Raw genomic sequence first — 25,000 nt, forward strand, 5'->3', positions numbered from 1 at the left:
CAAGACGCAACCTAGGCCCAGCTGACCCCGCCAGACGCAGAAGGCCAGTCAAATAAGACGTCACGGCCTAGGCGCAAGACGCAACCTAGGCCCAGCTGACCCCGCCAGACGCAAAAGGTCAGTCAAATAAGACGTCACGGCCTAGGCGCAAGACGCAACCTAGGCCCAGCTGACCCCGCCAGGCGCAAAAGGTCAGTCAAATAAGACGTCACGGCCTAGGTGCAAGACGCAACCTAGGCCCAGCTGACCCCGCCAGACGCAAAAGGTCAGTCAAATAAGACGTCACGGCCTAGGCGCAAGACGCAACCTAGGCCCAGCTGGCCCTGCCAGACGCAGGCCAGTCAATAAAGTAAAATAGCCGGCCAGACGCACGGCTAGCCGAAACCCAACATCACCCCGAGCCAAACCGAGGCGACCGGAGGCACGGTGAGAACGAGCTGTTCTACTGCGCAGCGCCCAGGACACGCTCCGCGAACGGAGTGCCGGCTGCCATATTCATGCAGTAGAACCTAGCAAATGTGGAGGGCGCAGACCAAGAGGCTGCCGCACAAACTTCGGACAACGAGGCACCCCGCCACAAAGCCCATGAGGTAGAGACGCCTCGCACCGAATGTGCGCGCACCCGGGTCGGGGCCGGCTTGCCCGCCTGCCTGTAAGCCTCCAGAATCGTCTCCACGACCCAATGAGACAGCCGGTCCTTCGAGACCGGCTGACCCCTACAGTTAGGCTGATAACAGACGAAGAGCTGGTCCGTCGCCCTGTAGGCCTGAGTCTGCTGAATGTAGGCCCTCAGGGCCCTGACAGGGCACAAGGACGTCTGCAATTCGGCGTCCCCACCCTGCGGGGGATTGAAGGGGCGCAGGACCAAGGACTGACTAGCCTGGGACTCCCACACCTTCGGTAGGAAAGCTGGGTTCGGCCGCAGCTCCACCCCAGCATCACCCGGCAGGAACCGGCAGCAGTCTTCATGGACCGACAAGGCATGGAGCTCTCCTATCCTCTTCGCAGACGCGATAGCCAGCAAGAAGGCCGTCTTGAAAGAGAGCCACTGAATCTCGACCGACTCCAGGGGCCCAAAAGGTGCGTGACGCAAGGCCGCCAGGACTAGTCCCAAATCCCAAGGAGGGGGGGGGCGGTCTCGGCCCTCTAAGTGAGGGGCGACCCCGACGGGCGGCCCGAAGGAACCGGGCAATAAGGGCGCAACTGTCCCCCGACAGCTTGCGCGGCCCGACACGGGCTGCCTTTATGGCCGACACCATCCCCCTGAGAGTCGAAGGGGACCTACCCGCCTCCAACAGTCCCTGGAGGAACAGGAGGACGTCACCAGCCCCACAAGTCAGAGGATCTAACTGCCTCGCATCGCACCACGATCGGAACACTCCCCATCTGTATACGTATGCCCTCGTCGTAGACAGAGCCCGGGCCCCCTCCATAGTGCCCACTACAGCCGGGGCCAACCCCATGGCTAGAAACTCGGCCCTTTCAGGGGCCAGGCCCAGAGCTTGAGACCCCGGGGAAAGGGATGAAAGAGAGTCCCGTGGGCTTGCGACAGGAGGTCCCGGCGCACCGGAAGCTCCCAGGGTTGACCCTGGAGAAGGGGCGCAATCGCCGAGAACCAGAACATCTGCGGCCAATAGGGAGCCACCAATATGAGGCTCACGCCCTCGACCCGGACTCTCTGAAGGACCGAGTGAAGGAGAACAAAGGGAGGGAAAGCGTAGAGGAGACCCCGGGGCCACTGATGCGCCATCGCGTCTGTGCCCAGCGGAGGGTCGTCCCTTCCCACGGAAAAGAACAGGGGGCAGTGTGTTGTCGCCCTGGACGCAAACAGATCGGCCACTGCGGTACCGAACTGGTCCCAGATCTGTTCCACCACCTGGGGATGCAGTCTCCATTCCGTGGCGAGGGGGCCCCCCCGAGAGAGTCGGTCCGCAGCGGCGTTCACGACCCCCGGCACGTGCATCGCCCTCAGGGACTTGAACCGTGGGTGAGCCCAGTCCCATAGTATCCGCGCCATCCTGCAGAGGCGAGGGGAGCCCAAGCCCCCCTGCCTGTTGACATACGCTGCTGCCACCGTGCTGTCTGTTCGCACCAGCACATGGCGGCCCGCCAGGACTGGCCCGAAGTGGAGAAGCGCCAGATATATCGCACGCAGCTCCAACACATTGATATGCTGGGCCAACCAATGACCCTGCCAGCGACCGCTGACGCCGCTGCCCTCGTGGACCGCACCCCAGCCGACCGGGGAGGCGTCCGAAGACACCACCTGGCGACGCACAACAGGGCCCAGTGTGTTGCCCCTTGTCAACGTGGCGGGCTGCTCCCACCAAAGGAGAGCCAGCCGCATCTTGCGTGTCACCGACACCCTGGCCTGCCCGTCTCTTTGTGGACAGAGACCCAGTCCCAGGAAGCGCCGTTGTACCGGCCGCATATGCAAGAGCGCCAGGGGCACCACGTGCACCGTGGCCGCCATCAACCCCAGCAGGCGGAGGCACAGCTTCCAGCGCACTCTGGCTCCCAGCCGAAAGTGAGACAAGCACGTCCTGATGGCAGCCTGTCTCACCGGAGTCAGGGACAGTGTCCCCGCCCTGGAATCCACACACATGCCCAGAAAGTCCGTGGACTGCGACGGCTGAAGCCTGCTCTTCGCCAGATTGAGACGCAGGCCCAGGAGATCCAGATGCCGCCGGAGTCGAGCAACGTTGTCGCGACATAGCTCCGCTGAGTGAGCACACACCAGCCAATCGTCCAGATAATTCAGGATGCGCATGCCCTCCTGACGCAGGGGACCCAAGACCGCATCCATGCACCGCGTGAACGTGCGCGGGGCCAAAGAAATGCCGAATGGAAGGACACAGAACTCGTAGACTTTGCCGTTGAAGGCAAATCTGAGGTAACGTCTGTGACCCTCCCAGATTGGAACTTGGAAGTAGGCGTCCTTCAGGTCGATGGTGGCAAACCAATCGCCCGGAAGAACCGCCTGACGGACCCTCGGCACCGTCAGCATCCTGCAACGCAGGGGTCTCAAAAATCTGTTGAGCCCCCTCAAGTCCAAAACCGGTCTCAACCCCCCATCCTTCTTGGGGACGAGAAAATAACGGGAATAGAACCCAGCCTGCCGGTTGATCTGCGGCACCTCCCTGATGGCTCTCTTCGCCAGGAGAGTGCCGATCTCCGCCGCCAAAACCCCTCTCTGCTGTGCGTCTGTCACTACCGTGAGGGTGACGGACTCTGTTTGTGGGGGCTTGTGCAGAAACTGCACCCGATACCCCTGGGTCATGGTGGAAACTACCCAGGGGTCGGCCCCGATTGTCCCCCAGAACAAGGTCTGAGCCAGGGGACGGCAAGAGGGGGCTGGGCCCCACCAACTGTCAGGGACGAGATGAGGCCGCACGGGGACCCTTGCCCCGACCTCGACCCGAACGCTGCCCGCGTCCCGCGTTCACGCGCCGAGCAGCATCCAGCTGGACCCTCAGGTCGCCCTGATCTGACTGCCGTAGTACCGGCTGCCGCCGCGGCGCCACCTGGGGAGCCCTGAAGCCCTGCCCACGGCCCCGTCGTTTCTGGAGGCCTCCTGACAGGTCTTTGGCACACTTGCGGGCCTCTCGGGCCTCCTCGAGCAGTGCCTTGGCGTCCGGGCCGAACATGGCAGACGGCACCACCGGCAGCTTAAACAGCACATTCCGGTCTTCCGTACCAAACGACGATTGGGACAACCACAGATGGTGCCTTGCCAGCCAAAACCGAGGCTGTGGCCCTACCGGACGCCACCGCCTGCTCCTGCATCAGCTTCGCCGAGAGCGAGGACACCCGATGCAGCTCAGCCGCTACACTGGAGTCCCCGCCTACCAGTCGCTTGGTTAGGTGGCGCTGGTACAGAGCCAGGATGGACCCCGTATTGACCAGCTTAGACTGCACCGCCGTGGTTGCGTGCACTCTAGTAAGCAATGCGTCCAACGGCTTAGTGTATTTGCCCGAGCACTTCGGCTGCCCCAGAACCGATGCGGAGGGGGGGGTGAAGAAAGCCCTCATGGACTGATCCACCTCGGGAGCCGGCCCACAGCCAATCTTCTGACTGTCACTCACGTTTGACAGCTGTCTACACATCCCTGACCACCTGCGGGCCTTGGACGGGTCAGTCCACTGCCGGAGGACAATATCCTCTACATCCGGCAGTAACGGGACCATTCGGGGGCGTGGCTGCTCCTCATCCTCATCGGCAAACCGGGAGGCCCCCCGGCGATGCTCGGTCGGCAGCTCGACGCCCAATGCCTGAGCGGCGCGAGCCATGATCTCATGCAGGAGAGGTGGAGGGTCCCTCTGCTCCTGGTCCTCCCCCTGCTCTTGCTCCGCCTCCCCCTGTTCTCCTTGACTGAAGGGGTCTTCTCCCTCTGAGTCAAACCCAATAATATCAACCTCATACACTGACTCCGCCGCATCGTCCATAGGCTGCTCGACAGGCTGCTCGGTCACTGAGGCGGCATCAGAGTCTGATGCGGGCGGCGGCACGGACACCGTAGCCTCCGGAGGTGGCGTAAACAATGTGCCGTCCCCCACCGACCGCCTTTGTCGTTTGGCTGGAGCCGGACCACCGCCCGAGGGGTCCAGAGAGAATGACTCAGCTCTAGCTCTCCTCACCCTGGCCGGCAAGATGAAGCAGCTCATACATGCCGATGGGTCCCGCATGGACATACGGGCATGTTCCGGTCCCAAACACAGCCGGCACATGTCATGGGCATCCTCTGCAGGCATCCTGACTTCACAGGTCTGACATAAGGGAGCCTGTGAACCGGGAGTAGCCATTGTTCACAGAGGTAAACTGTATTTATATAATATATATATATATATATATATATATATATATATATATATATATATATAATACAGGAGAATCCTGTATATATAAACGACAGTGGTAGCCAACCTACAAACTCAACGCGTTGCCGCGGTGTAGGCTGCTAACGCCGTTGCAACAATAATATATGTCTATGTGTGTAAACCACACCATATATATATAACGCCAGGTAACAGCCAGCAAACCGCAGCACAGGCAACAGTGCCCTCTCGTGGACACCGGCCGCAGTGTGGCCTGTGCTCACCCCTCCCGCCGACGCCGACGTCACGCGGAAGCGGAAGACAGATGCCGGTGCTGCTGCTAATGCTGTCCCCTGGTCGTTTGTTTACAACGTGAAGCGTGTTGTACACGGCGCCACGAGCGCTCCACCAACTAGGTCGGTTTCACGCTGAGGAACGCCGCGTACAGTCAGTTCATGAAGCGCCGACTACCAGGTCTCCCCCACCTTAGGCGGGTTTAACACAAGCAGTACGACGCGACGAGTCAACGGCGACTACTGCACCTCCCCTGCCTGAGGCGGGTTCGGTACATTGTCCCGCTGTTTGACAAGGCAACAGTGCTTCCCCCGCCGCCGGCGGGTTCGACTACCGTGCCCGGATTTTCTATGGGAATATCTGTACAGCTGGGACCCCAAAGGATCCTGAGAGGAGCCCCGCAGGACCTGCTCTCTACACAAAGGTAAGCTACGATTCACAGAAACGCTTTGAGGTAACCCCACGTCTGCCAACGTGGAAATCAAATGAATCAGGGTGGCACTGCCCACGGGGGGCTTATGTAGCCCCGTGATTGGCATGGAGGCAGGGCCACCAGTACGTGTGTCTTAAAGAGGTATTCCACGAGACTGCCTCGTTCGAGGTCAGTTCCCATACAGATAAATGAAATTAATCTGTAGTGGAGAGTCAGTCTCGAACACGAAAGAGAACACTAGTGTGCAGTATGGTGTGGAATTTAGACGGTGAACAGACTGTCCTGACTTGGGTAGTCGTGGGTCCTAGTGGTCACTTTGTACTTTGTCCTTTGTGCAATTACCTTATATTTTGCAAATAAAGGTTCATGCGATTTCCTATAAACCTACGCTGTGTGGTATTGTGTCTTTCACCTCTGACAAGCCCTAATAGGGCTGATTTATTCAGTATATACACTTATAGATATATATACAAATATATATATTATTGGAATGTCATTCCTAATTTTTTTTTAGAAAAGTGGCTCTGCTACACTTTGCATACATATACATCAAAGCAGAAGTCATTATGAATCGAAATGTTTTGAATAGAAAACCATTTTGAATCGAACTCAAAAGTTGGAATCGAATTGAATCGTGAATAGTAAAAGATTCCCACCACTATAATCAATGACCTCAAGACTCCCAACATTAGTACTTGTATCATATGAGCTGGAGAGCTCAAGAGCGCCTCCTGAAGGTGCGTGGGCCAAATTACAATAACTTCAGTATTATCTGAATGAAGAAGCAGGAAATTAAGTCATCCAGACCGTTACAATTTTATTGCATACTTCCAATAAGGCTATTTAATTAGCATCACGTTGTTGCAAGGACAAATACAGCTGTGAGCATCATCTGCACAGTGAAAACACAGTAAAAAAAATTGGATCTTATGTTTCTTAATGACATTTCCTTAAGGAAGCATATATAAGGAGAAAAGTGTCAGTCCAAGAACAGAAGCTTGCAGTACTCCACAACTGTCCGTAGTACAACTGTACCAGTATTCATAATCACCTTTACATGTTTCCCTCCATTGGAGGTCATAATCAGTCTTCCCCTCTGGCTCCTTCACAGGTCAGGGGATTTAATCTATTCATCTGTTAGGTTCACTCAAAGGTTGGTCCATACAGAAGAGGGAGGCACCACAGCTTGTTAGAATCTTTACATTTCTCAATCTCGGGACTTCACCACACACAATATAGCAACAGGATACCAACCACGGTTTAAATGTTTTATTACAAAACAGCATGACAAAAACAACACATTTATCTTGAAATGCATTCACAAAATGAGGTGATGGTGTCTTTAAGTATCAAAGGTCCATTCTTTGTAGCCTGACCAGCCATCCTAATTATTATTGTCTTTAATACAAAGAATTAGTCTGGGTTCTCTGGATTCAGTTTTGATTTCTGGAGACCATTAGCAACAGAAACGGCCTCTGGACATTATTGGATAGGCAATCAACCAATCAGAAATTAAGCATGTGACTTAGTAGGCAGGGTGGGAACCAGACTCTTCATGACTCTTTTCAGGTGTGGGGTAAAAAACCTGTTGAGCATTTCTGTCACCGTCTTGGTTGAGCTGAGCATGAGATGCTCCTCTATGAGTTACTCCTTTGTGATTGATCTGGTGTGTTCTGTACCGGTGGAAATGGTTGGGAATGGGAGGGGTATGAAATCCATCTCACAAGAGCAATTGCCTATGGCTGGCCAGGCTACACACTTCAAGCCCCAAATACATTTTACATACTGTAACCTGAAAGAGTTTTCTTTCTATTTCAGCAATGGTAAGTCAAAACAGTGACAGCTTCTTGCATCATTCTCAAATTTGCTCCACAAAGCAAATCTTGATTGTATCCGCCTCTTGGAAGCTTCTTCAGCGTAAACGACGACAGCTCTGTCCCAGTTGCTGAAGGCGCTGCAGTGAATTTACACTTCTCCAGTCTTTGATAATGACATCACTTTATCTTTGAGGCCCAGGCCCAGTGCAGTTTGACTGGACAGCATATGGCTCAACAGTCCTTTGGTGCCTTTGGATCCATCAAGGTTTGGGATTGGAGTGCTGGGTCAGAGAGAAAATAACAAATACCAACAGAGAAAGGTGCCGAGAGAAAAGTGCACTTTTCTTTTGCAGTTCCATCAGAAGTGAATGAGGGATCATAGGACATTAGGAGAAATATGGCTTTTCCATGTCTACAAATGTAGGCATTTCATCTTTGCTTGTAACGTTGACATTATGCGACAATCCATTCACTTTTTTGTTCACAGTCAAATTCAGACTGGTTATATTTACATTTTAAATTTACATCCAACATATTTATTTAGCTGTGGTTCTCATCCTGAGCGACTCACAATAAGTGGTCAACTACATGTTTTCTGTCTTGCACTTACCTCCATAGATAGAAGCTCTCTCACATGCTTAGGCATAAACTTGTATTTTCTCATAAATCTCTGTAGTCTCTCTTCATGCCACAGCTGCCATTCAAAGGCATTTGGCAGTGCTCACTTTGCATTTATCCCAGCAATATTCAGTTTATTTACAGGATGCAAAATGGTTCAGTCAACAACATGGTTGCATCATCTTTTCATATTGAGCTTTCTTCCCCCTGAGCCAGTGGTGCGGACGAGTTATAGCTAGGAAGGCTGGCAAGCTCCTCCTCTAGTCCTTTAATCCCATCTCTTAACACATCTCCCACCTCATCATCCACCTCATCCCCCTCCCCGGACTCCCTCTCTCCCCCTTCAGGTCTCATCCGCTCCTTTTCCCCTGTCCTTCCATCCAACACGTCTGCAATGTCTGAAATGTCTGAGGAGAGCTTCATCCCACTAGTACTTGTGTTGCAATTGCCATATAGGGAATGTCCATTGCTGGGATTACTGGGGATCAGGGTACCAGTGTAGCTGTTGCCATGGTGGCCACCATTGCCCTGACTACTGAGAAGCGTCGTTGTTGTGGTGGAAGTTGTCGTCCCATTCCGTTTTTCCGTCTGCCGGAACGCCTCAGACAGCAGACTGGCGCTGCTGGGCGACTGCGGAGTAGCCGAGGAGCCCAGCAGATCCCGCCCCTTCTCTGAGGACAGAGAATTATCTGGCTTGTGGTGCCCCTGGCGGAGATTGTTTCGCTTCCTATTCACGAAGTAAAAGAGGCATACACCAAACAGTAAACCCCCACAGAAGAAAAAAATGTAGATGGCCAGGATGTGACGACTTCCTGCTCTATCAACTGATCCTCCGGCACTGGGGTCCTCTAGCGACAGAGTGTAAACTGCTCGACGGCAAGGGGTAGGGTCTCTGACTCCTGGGCCGCCCTCCTGGAAGAGAAATGGACAATGACAAAAATAAGAGTTCTTTATCAACTGTCTTCTTCATTGTGATTACATAATAGAACTTGGAGCCTGTTGTACCTGGCATGTGCAAATGTATTTCCCCAAGCTCTCCTCAGCAACAGTCACCACCAAATCAGAGTGGTGCTGTCTGGTGTGTCTTTGAGGAGGATGCTCCCAACTACAGGGTCTGGGAGATAGCTGGACACATGGCAGCAACACACGCAGTCCCATGGAGACCCGCAGCTCCCTGATGGACGGCCGGCAACGCCCTGGAGGAGAGGCAGAGTGAGTAGAGGGAAATACAACAGGCCGCGCTAGTCTTTCATCACATGATCTAAAATCCACGAAAGCATACTCACCCTCTTGGGTATGACACTTTTTCAATGCATTATCCACCACGTCACCCGGACCAGGGCTGGACACACATAAATAACACTCAATGATGTTATATTCTTCTCTGTTTTAATCATTAATATCAACTTTGGAATTTTTTTTGTTTTGTTTATTGCATCCTGTAGTTCATTGTGATATTCCAGTTGCACTCACTCTTGTTGCGTGAGCCTGCAGGCTCCAAGTGTTGTATTCCACACGCAGCCCAGGCCTCTAGCTCTAGCACACACCTCACAGCTGGGATACAGAGCACAGCCTTCGGCTTTGATTCGAGCCACGGACAAGGGGCTGCCCACCAAAGCCTGGCCCTGGACACACAAAGAAGCCTTACAAAGTCATGGCAAAACTAAAAAATAAACGTTGCAAGCTCTGCAGCTGAATATATGCCATGTGTGGAGTGCTGATGCTTGTGCTCTACCTGATGCAGTAATATGTTGTTAACAGGCTCCTGTGAGGTGAAAAGAGGAATTTCCTGCAGTAGAGTAGCATTTTCGTCAACTACTGCCACCCGGTGGAGCTCCCCGCGATCTGCAACAAAAGCACATATATCAATAAATGTTTTTAAACAGTTTTTTTTTAAACATTCAAAAGGCTCTTATTAAAGTGTGAAGGTGAAAAAATTGAAGAAAGGAATTATTTCAAGGTTGTATACAGCACTACAATATGATCTTAAAAATAAAGATTTTAAGAATAAAAAAACGTGGGAACTTGAACTGAATATAATAATTTGTGAAAATGAATGGGATGAAACCTGTCTGTCTGGTCATATAGTAACAAAGAGTCCAAACTGGAGGGAATTTGACTGGAACTCCAGCTATAACATCTAAATATGGAACTTCAGAACTATGTTGGAGAGGCTGTGGCCAGCGAGGAGACTTCTCACATATATTGTAGGCCTGCACAACACTGCAGGTGTACTGGAAAGATATTAAAAGGGAAATCGAACATATTTTGATGATAAAAGTAAAACTTGATCCAAAGTTATTAATTTTGGGTATCCCTACAGGATATCAAATGGGGCAAAATGAATCATCTTTATTGAGTACAATACTTTTAGTAGCTATAAAAACAATAGTACTTTGGTTACAGCCACAGCCCCCCAAGATAGAACAGTGGCAGCAAAGCGTTAGTGAGGTTTATGTCATGGAGAGGATTACAGCTAGATTGCAGCTGAAAATGGATTCATTTATTGATATATGGTCACCATGGATGTTGATGCATGGTTTGGAGCTGCAACTGGTTTGATGTCACTAGGAAGTGTATCAGAAAGCTTACACACTTAGGTTTTTTTTTTAAGTTACCTATTTATTTATTTATATATATATATATATATACATATATATACACTTTACACTATGTTGTGTATTTGTTCTGTTGTTATATTTCTTTGTGTATTTGATATTTGTGGGCATAAATAAAAAAGTTTAAAAAAAAACTAAAAAAAAAAATCCATCCTCCAGCTCCATCTCCCTCACCTGTTCCAAGATGCAGCACCGCCCCTCGCCGCCCCTCTGCGCTTTCCATCAGGGTTACAGCCAGTTTGGTGTACCTGATTCCCTTCCGGACCAACTGGGGCGCTGCAGTGACACTGTTCTCCATCAGAGGGTGGTCCCGCACAAACGTCAGCACTTTGTCAGGGAGTTTCAAGGAGGACTCAAATCCTTCAGCCTTCAATGCACTATTCAAACACTAAGATACAGATGACAAATGTTTGTATTCAGTCATATATGTCAGTAAACAACCGAAGGCTCTAGGGGTAAGGGGTGGCGGGTAAATTTGCACCTGGCCAGGCCTTGGGGAGGGGACGGGTTCAGGATTTATCCAGTTTTCACAAGTCTTTTTCAGCTCTTTAAAAGGTCCATCCATGACTTTGCTGATGTCAGAGAGACTGAAAACACACACAGCTGACACTTCTTCGGGTTCCCTGTGAAAAATAAAGAAAAAAACACATTTGAATAGTAAATATGAATTTTTCCCCCCTTTTTATCCCATACTAATTGGAAGCTGGAGGAAATCTGCCACTAGCAAACACTTCGGTTATCTAAAAGCAGGAACAATAACTAATTTTCCTCTATTTTGCGATCATTTTAACATTTTGAGACAATTTATAGTCTGTCCGTCTTCACCAATTAAGTTATTGTACAAATTTAACAATGATATGGTATTCCAAACCTTCATTGAGAAGTTAATGTTTCCACCTACTCTTTTTTTCTTTTACTGTAATAAGCAGAGTTGTGTGAACTCCTTATGGGCACTTGGTGTCTGCAGCATCCAGTTGGGCCACTGCACTCTTAGGGCCTGATTTACTAAAGGTTTGCGTGCGTAAAAACGTGTGCAAACTTGACATCACCCGCAAACCAATGTGCAAGCTGATCTACTAACAGCGTGCAAAGAGGACTGCGCCTCTCAAATGAGCAAAATAGCACACGCTGTTCATTTAGTACTTTTGCCCTGATGAATAATCAATATGGGGCGTACCCGCCAGAAAGCGCTAAATACTGGGAGGGGAAAATGCAAATAGGTTCATGTACCACACGCAATGAGATTTACCAAGCCTGAAAGTTTTTGCGGGGATTGTGATTGCGTGTGTATTTAATACGTTCGAAAGGAAGGTGCTAATCTGCCCAGCATTACGCAGGGATGCTTGTTGGTGCCTGATTTGAGGACTGGGGTGGGGATGGCTCAACTTGCAAAAGGAGAAATATTTTATTTGAATGTTAAATCGAGTATTATTCAGCAAAAGGTTGCCACATGAGGCACATTCATTTTTTTATTTGTGATAATAAATAAATCACGTGTTTTCATGGAGAAATAAGTATTTCTTATTGTGCGCCTATACTTGTTCTGCAGTTTTCCTACCCCGGTGTTGTGCCGTATTCAGCACCCCTGCCGTGAAAAGCACCCCCTCGTCTGACAAAAATTATATTCTCATTCCGTGTCACGTTCTGTTTAACGTTCTGTTTTGGATTCCACAATAGTCATACTTTCCCACAATCACAGTCACAGATAACAAAAATCGGGTAAATGGTTATTGATGTCATTAATTAATAGCCTGCTTACTGTGTTGTCTTCCATAATATTTGTAAATATATATAATATAAACTCCTAAGTATGTGTTTGTGTGAGTGTGTATATATAAATATATTGAAGTGTCAGTGTGTTGTTTTTTTTTCTTGGTCTACTTATCATTGAATATACGAGGGGGTGCTTTTCACGGCAGGGGTGCTGAATACGGCACAACAATTTGCCTCTTACACTAATATCTCTAACTCCAACTCGTCAAATTTCATTTTGCGCTTGCGACTATATCCTGCTTTCCATCCAGACTCTCCATGGCGCAAAGTTTGCGCCGCAAACCGTAAGACGCGCAACACCTCATTTAAATACTGCTGTTTGCACCTGTTATCAATTGCGCACGCAATCTTAGTTGATCACCCGCAAAACACACAACAACAGCACGTGCAAACTTTTTCAGTGCACACGCAATTTAGTACTCTTTATTTAAGGTCCTTAGTAAATCGGGCCCTTAGTGTAGAGATTTATAAAGGACAGCTGAACTAACTGCTACAAAGATCAGAACCAAGGTCATAGTTCATGGTACATAACCCAAATTCAATGGAACAAACCTATGTTACTGTCTGATGCCAAAACTCTCTAAATCGCTCCAACTTCCCAACCCAATTTTACTTTCCTAGTCTTACATTCTTAGATTGTGAAACTTGTTCTTCCCTCTTCTGAGTAGCTTTAACTTTAGCTTCCCCTATAGGTTTTGTAATGTCATGCAATTAAACCCTTCTGTTTTGCCCGTGCATGTTTTTTTGTACATGGTGGGAAAAACATAAACACTAAAGACACTTGAAATCAGTAAACAATAGAGCATCATTGTTGCTCTGTCTGAACCCCTCTTTGCTTCCTGTACGATGAACCTGCTCTCTTTCTTTTTATGACTGACATTTCTTGCAAAGTCAAAGACAACGGAAATGCAAGCTGCTGGTTTGAATTAGACTTCTCTTGGCTTACCACTGGGACGTGAACAGTCCGTAGAAGTGTGTGCTACTGGGGTCGCCTGCAGTGTGCTGCATGGTGAAAACATCCGTGAGGATATTATAGCGCTGACCGCTGGGTTTGTCCTCACACACTAGCTGGGCCTTGAGAAAAGTGGTCCAACGTCGCTGCAGAGTCTTCATCCCTCCCACATCAGACTAAACGGATGGAGACGGATGAAACCAACATGAGCTCAGTTCAGTCAAAGCAAATAAGAAAACTGATAATTTCGTCCAAACCTCACCTTGCAGACTCGTGCCACCCTTGGCACTTTGACTTTGGTGTATAGATCATACTCTTTGGCCATCTCAGTGAAGAAAAAGTAGATTTTGTCATCGTCTCCCATTGGGTTGCTGTCTGGAGACTCCTCTATGAAGGATGAGCTGACAAACTCTGGGTCTGAATAAATGCACACGGACACAAAACCGAGCTTATTCCTGTGGGAAAGTGTGACACTAGCTGAAAAGCGTGTGTGTGTGCTGATGCATTAACACGTGAGAAGGCATGGATGTGCTCCTCTCACCGCTGAGCCAGTTGATGGATTGCTCAGTGCGGATGCGCGCCTGCTCAGGGCCCGTTGCCCGGGAGATGTCGAATTGTGTTCCCAGAAAGTTACTGGTGACCGCTGTGTACAGGACACCATCTACACAAAAGAAAGAGGAGGGAGAAATGTATCTTTCCATTCTGGAAACATCATGAAAGCTTAAAAACGTATAACAGGCTGGTAGAGCAGGACACAGGTCGACGGGCCAGCTGATGGTCCAGCGGTACTTGCCTGCCATGAGAGCTGTGTATTGCTGACTAGGCTCGAAGGGACACTTGCCCTTCCCCATCTCCATCTTCACCCCTCCATCTTCAGCTTCCTCTAAGGTGAAGGAAGAGAGCTCCTACAGGATGACGGTAAAATAGAGGAGCGGCTTAAAACTAAAATGTTAACTGTAATTAAGGAAAATTGAATTAATCTTTAAATGAACAGGAGTTTCTTGTCATGTTCAATTTTAGTAAGACATCAGCTTAAAATGTCCCTATTATCAACTCTATTTAAGCCCCCTCAGGCTCAAAGCTTTTCTGACAGAAGTCTGACACACTATTGAAAAACTTGCAAGATATAACTTGACGTTCAGCATGGTTACAAAGACGTTCACTTGCAGCTGTTTATACACGAGCAGGTGCAAAAGCATGAGTACGGAGACGCAATACATATGTAGGATGTATATACATGTATAATATTTGCCTCATTATGATGGTAAACACTAACCAAGAAGGCACACTGGGGTTCAAAGGCGTAGGTGCCACACACGTAGATGCGTCCATCTCCCAGGAATTCCAGCAATCGGATGTAGTTGTTGCAATCCGCCTGCAGGGGGAGACAAAGTCATACAAATGAAAAAGGGAAAAGCCGTGACTAAGTTCCTGGTTCAACTTCAGTTATCAGAAACCAGGTTATACTGTATATTTGAATGCTTTTTTTTTAATTCTGAATTTTCATCACACAATCAAACTGAATGTTTGAAATGCTGTTTGATTTAGATAAATACACTGAAACACAGGAATGACGCCATCACAGGAGTAATACATTGTATACAAAACGCTCTCAATATGTGATCGATCCAAGTGTTTTTGTTTTGTTCTTGACCGTACTATAGTTTAGTAGGGAGGCTGGGGCTGGGCCTGCTGGAGTATCTGTGACTCTGACCCCATTTATGATGAGACACTTGAGAACCCCACTCCTACCTGACAAAGACCACCCTCACTCACCAAAGCTAAACACCCTTCCTGCTCATGCACAAGTGAAACACAAAAACCATAGTGCTTTTTTTTTTTTTTTTTTAAATGTAGACATTATATAAACGCGATACTGATGATCTAACTTGGTCCCAGCAGGGTGTTTTTATTCTCTCCTCTTTGTCATGCATGTATTGTGTCAGTAGCTTTTATGGAAGAAAACATCCTCACTAATCCACCCCAGTTACCATTAAACCCTGACACAGGTAATTTTCCCCAAGCTTGCGTGTGTTTTATATTGCCTGCCTTCCCAGATGAGCTCCGAAAGTGAGTCACCACTTCCCTTGGGAGCGAATCCCCTCAGATTTACAGATCATGCCACCCAAATCAGCCCTCCCCACTAGCGCCACACACCATCGTCATGCTGGTATAGCTCCACGTGAGATGCACAGGGACAGAGAGTGGCTTGCAACAATGGGATCAGCTTGGAATTAGCTATTTCACAAGCCAAAATTAACCTCATTCCTTCAAATAATCCTCAGTCCCAGTCTGACATGGGCCGGATTCAACTGCTTGATCGTTTTCGATTCAACTGAATTCTGAATCTCGTATATAATATAACTGGTATGTTCACCAAAACATCCAAAAACGTTCCAGACTCACTGATATCTAGTTTTGTGAAGATGTAGCACAGTTCTGACCGTGTACTGGATGAGGAACCACTCCACACGAGACTGGTAGACGAGAGCAGACTCACCGTTTAACGTCGCTGAGGTTTTTGCATCATGTGATGAGCACAATGATGACATTAAATACTCTCCTATTTCAACAGCTCTGATTACCTGTGTTTAGTAACATCCTGTTGGTAGTCTCTGAGTAACTTGCCCTGTCTTGATTTCGGTTGTTTTTATTTAATGATTCATGCAGATACACACCTGCATGTCTAACTTGGGAAGACAATTGTGCAAATAACGGATCCCTGTTCCTTTGAATGTTTATCGTATGAATGGGTACCTGCACCAACTTCGTACACGAGCCAAGTTTTAACTCCTGAACAGCCTTTTAGGGGTCCGATGCAGTTAGGACTAACCAGTTGTCGGAAATCAAACCAAACACTCTCTCTGAGTCTGTGTTGAACTGGCTCTAGCAAGGACATCTAAGAGGTTCACGCGAGCACACCCATGCAGGTACCCTTTTGTTGAGTCTTAGTTTTGGTTTATATTTTTCTCTCGATTCCTGTTTCCCTCCCCCTCTGCCCTCATTCCTCTTACTCCCTCTGATTTACACATAATCTTTTAATCAATGTTTTTGCAGAAATCTACAGCCCTGCTCTTTCCTGCCTTTTATCAGTCACTCCCCACGCCACCTCCTTATAGTGGAAACAAAAAAAGCAAACGCGTTGATGTTGGCTGTATGAAACGGGTCGAGATTAAGCGCCCTTCCCTTCTGTTAAACCACTGACCTTCTACCTGCTTCTTTCATTTTGACTGAGGCATTTCTGAGCGTCAACGGGTCCTCTGAGGAAAATCCGATGTTAAAACTAACAAATCACTAAAACATGACTCTACAAATCCAGACTGGGTGTACCGTTGGTTTACTGTGAGCAGTTTTCAGAACACGATGGGATGTGCAGCTTGAGTGTACAGTACTCTCTACTTAATCACTTTTCACAGACAGTAACTGGACATCTGTGACTTTACATACACCCTCTCTGGCTCTTACTATTTTTGTTCCTCTACGCAATCTTGCACAAGAACACACACACACACACCCCTGATGGGGCCTTGGCAACAGTCCCAGAACTTTTCATTTGATGCCCAACAGCATGGCGTTGTGAAACAAACACACATTCACAGATAAATAACATCTCAAATGATCGAGGATATGTGGATACAATAAATCTCAATTAAATGATAAAGTTGAGGTTTTTCTTATGCAGAGAAATAGGGAGCACTATTTTGTTGATATTTTTGGTGCCAATCATAAATGCTTTGGATTACTTAAGAAGAAATTGTGTAAAGATTTCAGCGGTTATCGTGCAGAGCATCTGTAAACAAACCACTACAAGTCATGCTACAAACATGCTTGAACCTGCGTTGGTGGGTGGAGTTAAAATAGTGTTTCTTGGGCTAAATCAGACAAAAGGATGAAGGTGTATTTGGCGCTCACACGCGGGTCTCACCTCTGTCTTTCCCTTTGTCACACAAGACCTCCTCTTCTCCTCCGGCACGTCCCAAACAATCTGGAAGATGAGAAAGGAGACGGAGAGAACAGGACACGTCACGGTTTAATACTCATCAGCCGATGGAAAGTAATCAGTTTATGACCTATCACTGACGGCACTGCTCCAAAATCGATTGCTTGATCTTGTAACCTCCTCAACAGCACCGTCAATTCAGTCCTAGTATCAGGTGGGTTCAAAAACGCAATCGCCATCAAAACATTGCAAGACCTAATAGTACTTTATGTTCCTGACAGAGCTATCCGTTCTCAGAGTGCAGGGTTACTCGTAGTTCCTAGAGTATTTGGAGGACGGGTCTTTTGCTATCAGGCACCATTACTATGGAACCAACTTCCAGTTTGTGGGTTAAGGAGGCTGACACTTTGTGTTTAGTAAACCTCTAGTTGGTGTAAACTCTAGTGTGTTAGGACAAATAGTCATAGCTGCAGCTACAGGACCAGACTAGAGCAGCTGCTCTTAAACAGAGCTTCATCTATATGCTGCTATAGAACTACGCTGCAGGGGGACACAAACATGATCCACTGAGCGGTGCCCATCCCCCCTCCTTCTCTTCTATTCTTCTCTTTGCTTTCTTCAGATCAACCCTCAGTTATTAATTAGAAGTATCTCATCACCATAAGTGTTCTCCAATGTTCTTGTAGTTAGTTGTGCTGGTCTGCCCCCTCCTTTTCTCTTCTGTGCATGTTTGCAGGCCAGAGCTTCAGGAGCTGCACGTTGACCTGCAGTCCCACCCTCTGACCACCACAGTGTCTGCTATATAATACTATAATATGTATTATTATTATTATTATTATTAATATTATTATTATTATTAATAATAATAATAATAATAATAATAATAATAATAATAATAATAATAATAATAAACACATCTCTCCAATGGTGAGATGATCTGGGGCCTCATCTATAAAGCTTGCTTGCGCAGAAAAAGCGCCTGAAAGTTGCGGAATCCACCTTCTACGCAAATCCTCGGATCTAAAAAGAAAAAACTAACCGAAAAATCTGCTTATCTTTACGGCAACCCTGACCCTCCCGTAAGAATTTACTTAAGACACAGGGAACTGGCGACGCAGGGTTTGAGGTGGTGAAATGAAGCCAGATTCATGTCATACTCTTAATAATGTCATCACACATCACAACATATGTCAGACTTAAAATAATAAAATAATAAAATATAATAAAATAGCGCTGATCGTGTCCTCTGTGTGTGAAGCTGTCAGTCAGGACTCTGCTGCTGCTGCTGCAGCCTCCTCTGCACCGCTTTAGGACAGAACAAATGAGGGGCTGCGTTTAGGGAGCCCCACGGAGCCCCTCATTTCTTCCCTAAAGGGACACAGATTTTTTTTCATATATATGAGTTTGCGCGCGCGTGAAACCTTTAGGTGCTGCTTGTATATGGTGCCTAAATTAGGGTCCCGCGTTAAAACGACGCAGAGCCTACGGCGTAGGGTACACGGCGACGCGCACCTACGCCGTAGGCTCTGCGTCGGTGACGCAGAACCATATACCCGCCCTGAGCAGCTCTGAGGGGAGACGGGAGAGGAGGAGGGGGAGCGGGGGGTGAAGCGGGGCTGCGGGGCCGTTTTCATATCGCTTTCATACAGTGTCTTGATAATTTGCAATTTAAGGCTGAGCCTACCGTTAGTTTTTAAACTGTAAAAAGTAAGGGGAAAAAAAACGTGATTTTGAAAAGACGGGGGGACGTGTGTCCCCCTGTTGCGCCGGGGAACTCACAGCGTTTAGCGCAGCAACGGTGTGCTGCCACTCACTTGCTTTATTTTATTGTATACTATTTATATACTTATTCTAACTTTTACTGTGACCACCAAATAATGTGGTTTTCCTGCCTCCACATCATCTACAACATTTAGGTCTCCGTGAAAATCAGTGTCACGGTGGCTGCTACTTCTAATTCATTCTGACGCACAAACAGGCTGCAGAAAGCCACTGCGCATGCTCAGCAGGCTCATCCATATGCATTTATGGGCGTGTACAGGGCGGGGATTCAGCTACGCAGCCTTCCAGCTGGACTGTGATTCATGAAGGAATGTTGCGTGCAAATCTGCGTGCACATGGTTTTATTGATCCGGATTTTTTTTTGCGCCCGGCATTTTCGGCTTTTGAGCGTACGTGCACTTTTAGTATGACTCCTACGCACTCCATTTTAAATGAGGCCCCAGGTCTTTAGTAGAGATTCTATCTGCTTTTGGGTTTATTCTCCGGAACTACGAACAACTTTTTACTAAGATTCAGCTCACAGGCATACGTCTAAATGAGAATCCATTGTTGCATCTATGACAGTAGGAATGCATACTATTCCTCCATTTGCAAATATGTGATTTTTAATCCTTTTATTAAATATACACATGACCAAGCATATTTCTTTTCACAATTGAAACGTTTGTTTTACATCTTATCTAAAGCTTACAAACACAAACATTTGTGTAAATGGACAGATGATACCAGGGATCGTTACCTTTTTTGGCGGTAGGTTCAGGTTGTGGATATTCACGGCCAGGATGGCGCCCCTGGCGCCCAGGAAGAGCATTCCTGACGAACGGTCCAGCAGGAAGGTGCTGAAGTTGCTCACACCCTTGAACGTCTCTGGACCCAGAATGGTGTCTGGAGAGAAAAAAAATAAAATACGATTTTCTTTTTTAAACTCACGAGAGCTTAGTACTGCTGCCGAACATGCGTTACACAAATTACTCAAAAAGATGTGCTCAGTGAGCTGCAAAGAAACAAAAAGGGACTAAATAAATCTGTTTACTTCCCTCTTTATCTGTTTTACTGAGGATGGTTGGATAAGTTCTTTCAACAACAACCCAGCAAGAGATTTAAACTGATGGTTGTAGGATGGAGGGATGACAGTTGAAGGAAGAAAGAGGAGAGAAACCCCCGACTCACCCTGTTCTTAACACAACTAGAGTCACAGATAAACTCCTTTAAACCCAACATTTATCTTTTTTAGGTGTTTTAGTGCCATGTTGTCTCAGTCGCACACACGCACACACACACACACACACACACACACACACAGACACACACACACACACACACAAACACTCAAATCTTAACTCATGACCAGGGGTGCACACAAGCCGGGACTCCAGGGCTAGTCTACTGCATGTTTTAGATGTTTCCCTGTCTTCAACACACCTGATTCTAATCACTGGTCGTCATTACCATGTCATCAAGGTTTACACAACTCTGTTGGTGACACAGCCTTGTCTATCAGGGTTGTGTTGAGGCAGGGAAACATCTAAAACGTGCAGTAGACTGACCCTCGAGTACCGGCTTGTGTGCACCCCTGCTCATGACTGCAGCTGTTCATATCTTTGTTTTTAAGCAACCCTCTGGACTGTTTGCATCTGTTTTGAATTTCCCGTTGTTATTCAGAACCAAATTCACCTCTGAGGAAGTATAAAACAGGCTGAATAATGCACCGTCTTAATGTATAATAAATAAAAGACTCATCTTTTACATAATGCATGGCGCATGAGTGATATCACATTTTTGTCTCTTCCTCTGGAAACCATCATATGACTAAAATCTTTTACGTTTATGAACTGGGCTCCTGTTTGCTACCTCAGTCCTCTGTGTTAGTGTTTATTTTTAGGTGGTACTATGTGGACTTCTCAGCATCTTTCAGCATCTTAAATAAGCACACAGGAATAAACCAATCACTGGCTCCACCTTCTTTGGAAATAAAACAAATACATCCCGCCACAGGTGACAGATCAGGGCAGGTTCATTACCAATGTTGCTCAGTTGAGGATGTGTTAATTTAACCTCAGTATAACCAACAACACAGATATTCCACCTTACTGATTACCAGTGTTGGGACTAACGCGTTATTTAGTAACGCGTTACAGTAACGCCGTTAGTTTTGGCGGCAACTAATACTCTAACGCATTACTTTTTAAATTCAGTAACTCAATTACCCTTACCAAACGGTGTGTTACTCCGTTATTTCTGGTCAGCTACAGTGAAGCTTTTTTTCCCCCACACGCCGAGACCAGAGGAAATGTAGTGGACCTGTGTGCTTTCAAAAACATGACCGGTCATGGCGAGCCAAGAGAGCAAGGCGAGTTTCGCAATGTGGAGATATAGTCATTACATTAATCCCTCGTTTTTCGCGGGGGTTACGTTCCAAAAAGAACCCGTGATAAGTGAAATCCGCGAAGTAGCAGCCTTTTTTTTTTTTACAATTATTATTGAAGGCTTCAAATTGCGGAGATCAGCACCCCTCGCACGTATTTCACTGCTCTTCTGACTGCAGCTGCATCCTGACTCGCTCTGTAGCGTCTTTTTCTCCTAAAGCCTGCGGTGCAGGTGTGTTTTGTTGAGAGAAGAACATAGTTATGGGTAGTTCTTATAAACCGACATGCCACAATCGATTATATTTGAGAACTGTAATGAACGATTCATCAAAGGGTCCCATTCTTGAGCTCCTCGCTGAAGTTCATTGGCCATTCTCAGCTTGTTGCTAAGCGACCAACGTTATTGACACAGGAAGTGAAGAAGCGGGGAGACTGTTTAGCCAATCAGAATGCAGAACACGATGCACATTGCAAATCCATACAGTACCTGCTGAAATAAAGGCTAGAGGGGCATTAATGGGAGCATTTAAAATAATGTTTTTTTTTAAGTAACTAAAAAGTTACTTTTCATAATAACTCATTACTTTTTGGTCTAAGTAACTGAGTTACTGAGTTTTTTTTAATGAAGTAACTAGTAACGGTAACTAGTTACAATTTTTCAGTAACTAGCACAACACTGCCTATTACTCACCAGCAGCTGACAACTCATGACTAAAATCAACACAGACGATACCCGTGTTTGGGCTGGCGTGTTAATCAAACCAAAGAAAACATTTTATAATAATCTGAACTACCTACAGCGCACCAATAAATCAGCCGTGTTAAAACTGATCTTCTGATAACCTGGGAAGAAATGAACCAAAGAAATATCAAATGAACAGTTTGGTCTTTTGTAATACTGGAAAAAAAAAAAAGATCAGCATTCAGATGTATATTTGCCGTCAGCTGAGATGAGTCGGCTCATATTTACTAAGCGGGTTGCACTATTTTTCCTAACATACGTATAAAGAGATGACCCCAAAGGAGCCAATTCAGGCAAGCAGCATTTAATGTTTGCATTTCTGCATGGAAGCAAGAGGGAACCTGATGTTTCTCCCCCACCAAGATCACCGTCACTCCTAAAATCCCACTTCCTCCTCAGCTTCCTCCTGCAGCCTCTGATTCTGCTGGCTAAATTAAGTTTATCGCCCCCTTAACCTAATTTGCAAATTGTGCAAGGTACGCCTAATAATTCTGGATTGATCAGACTGGAGCCAACGCTTAAAAGTTTTATCTTCAAGAAAGTATCTTCATTGCAAGAGCTGAGTATCTATGATCAAAAACTGTTCATACAATATATACAAGTGCGTGAGTGCGCTGTATTTACTGTTTTCCATTCACAGTATCATCGAAGGTTTCCACAATGGAATAAAAAAAAATAAAACTATCTTTAAACTTAGTTGCCAAGATGTAATTCCCACCATTTCCACATATGTGATGACACAAACGTTTACTGCTGCTTGCAAAGCAGCCACTGAGTCGCTAACAGAGAGCTGACAGGGTTGACAACATGTTGACTTTACCTTCACTTGCAGAAGCTGTTATTAACAGTTGGTCTTAAGTTGAGCTTAATTTCCTTATGTAAGAAGATGAAACTCCCATGTTTGTCTTCTGCCATTTATAAATTGCTGTTGGCATGTTCCGGTTTCTGTTGTCTTACTTTCTGTTTTTATTGTCTTTTGATTTGTAGTTACATGGTTCTTGTTTTATTTGACTTATTTTACCTTTTTCCGGTCACGTGAAATTTAAAATACCGCACAAATTACACAAAAACAGTAACTACAGTAACTGTAGGCAGCCAGAAGGTTGCTGGATCGATCCCCAGCTCTATCACATTCCAGTGTTCATGGGCGAGATGTCAAACCCTGGCCTGGAAAGCCAAACCCACTCACTTTAAATTCCTCTCATGGCGGGTCTGGTACCCCTCCCGTTCACACTCACACACACACATACACACAGATAGGTTCCTCTGTGTCTGTTGATTCTGCTCCATCGAAATCAAACTTTAACCCAGAGGAGCCAGTTTAATCCTTTGTATCAAAGAGGAAAATAATTAGTATGACTGTCCCGGCTAATTGAACCTCTTGCTGCCCTAATTGTCGCACGGTTCGGAGGGACATTCAATGTAAAATCCATTCCGAATCAATACGTGGAATATGATAAATCCACCTTTCCTGGTGAAAAAAAATGGAAGAAAAACAAAAGCCAATAGCAAAAGGTAAATTAATAAATACAATTTAAAAAAAATGAATATGATATCTGGAGAAAAATCCTTTGAGGATCACAAATTGAGTTTAGCACATAACCCCTCAAGGCTGCAGCTGTTGAAACCAGCACAACCCTCCTCTGTTTCTATTATGGTGGATGGGACTCAAAGTTCTGCACAAGGATTAAACACACACACACACACACACACACACACACACACACACACACACACACACACAAACACACACACACACACACACACACACACACTCAGCGCTGACATGGTTTTCCACTTAAAGCCCATCTGTGTGTCCTTCTGTGTTGTCCTGCGAAATGAAAAAAGATCAACAAGCCGACATCTGCCTGTAACCAAATCACAGACATTTTCTCTCCTCCCACCTCCATCCAGACTTCCTCATCAAGTCAGTCAACTCAGTCTGTGTCTGCTCGGCAACATTTGATATGAATGTCATTTCTCATTTACTAAGTAGCCATCTGCTCACCCAAAGAGCGCCCCCCCCCCCCCCACCAGGGCAGTCAAATATCAAGAGTTGCTCTCATTTTCTCACAGAGGGGCTGCACTTCCTGGAAGCCAGCCTGTACAAGGTTGGAGTTGTGGAGTGACGCAATCAGTCCATCTCAATACTTTGCAGCTGCTAAAAATGTGCGTGCGCCTGGTCGTGAGGTGTTGCCCTTGATTTTAAGTACTTAAAGCTTGATCAAACTAAAATAATTGTTTTTATGTTGCAGAGAAACTGACAGGTTTGCAGATACCATTGAATCACGAGGAGCACTTTGTTCAGAACACCCTGCTTTTGGTTTAGTTTTTTTAAGTAATAAAATGACAGTATAAAATACATTGTTGTTTATCTAAGGTCGTATTTACCTAATGTTAAATCATCTTAAGGACCAGATGAATTGTTTTCATCTCGCTGCGATGGGAAAACCTTGGAAGTGAAAGAGAGTCTACTTTCTTATCAACATGACTGTTTATCTTCTTGCTGGCCTGAGACCAACATAAATACCCACATGTGTGGCAAAGAAGACATGAGTGTTGGTGACACAGGCCAAAGGCATGGTCTGGAGCCATGTCCTTGTGAACTGGACATCAGTGGCTATGTAGGACACACACACACACACACACACACACACACACACACACACACACACACACACACACACACACACACACACACACACACACACACACACACACACACACACACACACACACACACACACACACACACACACACACGATGCGACCACCTGCTGTGCACCCTAATGTAGAGAGATGATTCCTAGAGCTACACCATCTGCCCTTCTCACACTCGCAGTCACACAT

General features: G+C 46.7%; 1 protein-coding gene across 1 annotated transcript in view; it reads right to left on the minus strand.

The window, feature by feature from the left end:
- Positions 1-6,348: 6,348 nt before the first annotated feature.
- sema4f (sema domain, immunoglobulin domain (Ig), transmembrane domain (TM) and short cytoplasmic domain, (semaphorin) 4F) overlaps positions 6,349-25,000 on the minus strand; it is a 54,891-nt gene continuing 36,239 nt past the window's right edge. Inside the window, exons 2-15 of the mRNA XM_061709995.1 lie at positions 19,782-19,927; positions 17,246-17,305; positions 14,597-14,695; positions 14,114-14,225; positions 13,862-13,981; positions 13,583-13,737; positions 13,315-13,496; positions 11,077-11,218; positions 10,770-10,983; positions 9,713-9,822; positions 9,451-9,602; positions 9,264-9,319; positions 8,983-9,173; positions 6,349-8,889 (exon numbers count right to left, since the gene is read on the minus strand). Of these exons, the coding sequence (XP_061565979.1) occupies positions 8,164-8,889; positions 8,983-9,173; positions 9,264-9,319; positions 9,451-9,602; positions 9,713-9,822; positions 10,770-10,983; positions 11,077-11,218; positions 13,315-13,496; positions 13,583-13,737; positions 13,862-13,981; positions 14,114-14,225; positions 14,597-14,695; positions 17,246-17,305; positions 19,782-19,927 (2,465 nt within the window). The 3' untranslated portion in view covers positions 6,349-8,163. The remainder of the gene's footprint in view (positions 8,890-8,982; positions 9,174-9,263; positions 9,320-9,450; positions 9,603-9,712; positions 9,823-10,769; positions 10,984-11,076; positions 11,219-13,314; positions 13,497-13,582; positions 13,738-13,861; positions 13,982-14,113; positions 14,226-14,596; positions 14,696-17,245; positions 17,306-19,781; positions 19,928-25,000) is intronic.

Source organism: Cololabis saira, chromosome 20 (genome assembly GCF_033807715.1).
Source record: "Cololabis saira isolate AMF1-May2022 chromosome 20, fColSai1.1, whole genome shotgun sequence".
NCBI classification, from domain to species: Eukaryota; Metazoa; Chordata; class Actinopteri; order Beloniformes; family Belonidae; genus Cololabis; species Cololabis saira.